Here is a 2,699-nt window from a genome sequence, read left to right on the forward strand (position 1 = left end):
GAAAAGGGAAAGGTTCGTTCCTTAGTACCCAGAGCTGAAGTGGATATTCGAGATTTGGATGCCACAACGGAAAAGGAGGAAGTTAAAAGTGCCATAGAGACTGCCCTCGAAATAAGTCTCAATGACGATGTTAAAATCAACATGTCACGACCAAACCGCTGGGGTACTATGATGGCTTTTGTCGAATCAGAAGAGGCTTATGCCAACAAATTGGATGAAATGAGCCACATTAGGATAGGCTGGGTAAGCTGCCGTGTTAGAAAGAGGGAAACGTTTCTACAGTGTTTCCGATGCCACGGGTATGGCCATATGGCGGCGGGTAGCCAGGCAACTGATAGAACTGGGTTGTGCAGGAAGTGCGGTGACAAAGACCACCAAACGACCAACTGCAATGCACCCCCAAAATGTTACTTATGTGCAGAGAGAGATCCGGATAAGAATCATGAACATGTGACAGGATCAACGACGTGTGCGGCGTACCTGGACGCCAAGAAAAAATATAGTAAAAGGAGATAATGGCAGTCATCCTTCAGGGCAACCTGGGCCGCTGTCATCTAGCCCAAGACATTTTTAACGCCTGTCTAAGAGCGGGGGTGTTTTGCAAGAGGTGAAAAACACAGAAACTAGTCCTGCTGGATAAGGGTAAAGGGCCACCTATCACATCATCTTCATATAGACCACTCTGTATGCTCGATGTTATAGGAAAGCTTTTCGAAAGAAGTATCCGAGCCAGATTGAGAATGGCCATTGAAGCAGCAGGAGTCCTGGCCAGTAACCAGCATGGTTTCCGAGTTGGCAGGTCCACGGTAGGTGCGATTTGCGAAGCTCTTCGTGAGTCAGAAATAGCTTGGAGAGGAAACCACCGGACTAGAAGTGTCTGCGTAATGGTTACTTTTGACGTCAGGAATGCCTTCAACTCTGTAAGATGGGTTGACATTCTTGACGTCTTGGAACGACGATTTAAGGTGCCCAAATACCTTTGCCGGATCATTGGCGACTATCTTAACGATAGGTGGTAGACTTTTGAGACCACGAAGGGAGAGTACAGTGCCAAGGTCACTGCAGGTGTAGCACAAGGCTCAGTTCTTGGGCCTGAGCTATGGAATATAGTATACGACGAAGTACTTATAATGAAACTTCCAGAAGGAATCAGGTTAATTGGTTTTGCTGATGACCTTGCAGCAATGATTACTGCAAGAATAGAAGAGCAAGCGCGACAATTGATAGCATTTGCTGCCATGAAAGTGCAAAATTGACTCAGTGACCACCATCTTCAATTGGCCAAAAAAAACCGAAGTTGTCGTCCTTACCAGGCAGAGATATTTCAGCAAGCCCTTTTTTGCGGATATCGCGGGGCACTCCATTGAGGCTGGAGTTGCACTGAAATACCTTGGTGTCTATATTGACGCAAAGCTGAACTTCGGAACACAAATAACAGAGGCAGCAAATAAAGCTGAAAAATGGTTGCCATGTTAACACGGCTTATGCCGAATATAACCGGCCCAAGAAGTTCTAAACAAAGAATTCTTATGAGCGTAGCAAACTCTATTTTTTTTTACGGAGCAGAGGTGTGGGCTGATGCTCTCAAAGTGAAATGCCGACGCAATCGTCTTCTGAAGGTGCAATATAAGGGTGCACTCAGAGTTGCTTGCGCTTACAGATTGGTCTCCGTTCCAGCTGTACTTGTTATAGCGGGGTGCATTCAAGTTGACCTTCAAGCAGCTGAGAGGAAGAGAATCTACGAGGCAAAAATAGAAGGAGCTGATAGGAACATCTATTCCATGGAAAGAAGTACGACTCCTCAGAAATGGCAACAGAAATGGAGAGAAGAAACGAGAGGCAGATGGACTGCAAGGTTAATAGGAGAAGTGCAACCGTAGATCAGTCGAGAGCATGGTGAGGTGAATTATTACCTCACCCAGTTTCTCTCTGGACATGGTCACTTTAATTCCTATTTGTTCAAGAGATGTAAAAAGGATAATCCGAATTGTGACTATTGTCCATTGGTGATGGATGATGCTGCGCACACATTTTTCCAGTTTGAAAGATGGGCAGTCAAAAAGGCTGAATTGGAGAAAATGCTTGGAACGGTGATAACACCTGACAACATTGTGCAGCTTATGCTGGGATCTAAATTTAATTGGGATGAGATAACTCGATACGTGGTTAATCTTCTTCGCGAAAAGAAAAAAGAAGAGCAACTCCGAGAGAGAGACACTGAAGATCCAAGCTAGGGAGGATATCAACGAAAACAAATCTTAGCCCAATAATGTCGAGCTGGGATGCCGAAGGCCGACGAGCCCGATGTATGGTTCCACTGTACTACTGAGGACGATGCGTGCATCTTGGGTCGGCAGGACGGAGATGAAAAATGATGAGTAGAAAATAGTATTTACTTTTACTATGTATAGCTTTTATAATTGTCTTTTGAGAATCTCTCAGGTTGGCAACAGAAGTGTGAAGCCGAGGCACGGCTTAGAAGCCTTATCCCCATGTCCTTGAAGTAATGAGAAAAGCGGTTCCGAGGACATGGGTTGGCGGGAGAAGGGGTTTTAGTCAGTAAGAATCTGACACTACCCATACTAAGAATTGCCCACACGCTTGTGGACAATTGATAGTATGGGTGCCCTACGCAAGATTTCCCCTTCTATAAAAAACTACTACTTCTACTACTATTACTACTACTACTACTACTACTA

The 2,699-nt window shown here is 45.0% G+C and overlaps 1 protein-coding gene across 1 annotated transcript; it reads left to right on the forward strand.

Moving 5' to 3' along the window:
* Positions 1-1,460: 1,460 nt before the first annotated feature.
* On the forward strand, positions 1,461-1,880 carry LOC117171036. Its single transcript, XM_033358080.1, has one exon. The coding sequence runs from the start codon at positions 1,461-1,463 to the stop codon at positions 1,878-1,880; it is 420 nt and encodes a 139-aa protein (XP_033213971.1).
* The last annotated feature ends 819 nt before the right edge of the window (positions 1,881-2,699 follow it).

Source organism: Belonocnema kinseyi, chromosome 4, assembly GCF_010883055.1.
Source record: "Belonocnema kinseyi isolate 2016_QV_RU_SX_M_011 chromosome 4, B_treatae_v1, whole genome shotgun sequence".
In the NCBI taxonomy this organism is placed as follows: domain Eukaryota; kingdom Metazoa; phylum Arthropoda; class Insecta; order Hymenoptera; family Cynipidae; genus Belonocnema; species Belonocnema kinseyi.

Excerpts from the sequence above, each read along its gene's own strand:
- LOC117171036 (XM_033358080.1), top strand. The coding sequence starts at position 1,461 with ATGGTTGCCATGTTAACACGGCTTATGCCGAATATAACCGGCCCAAGA.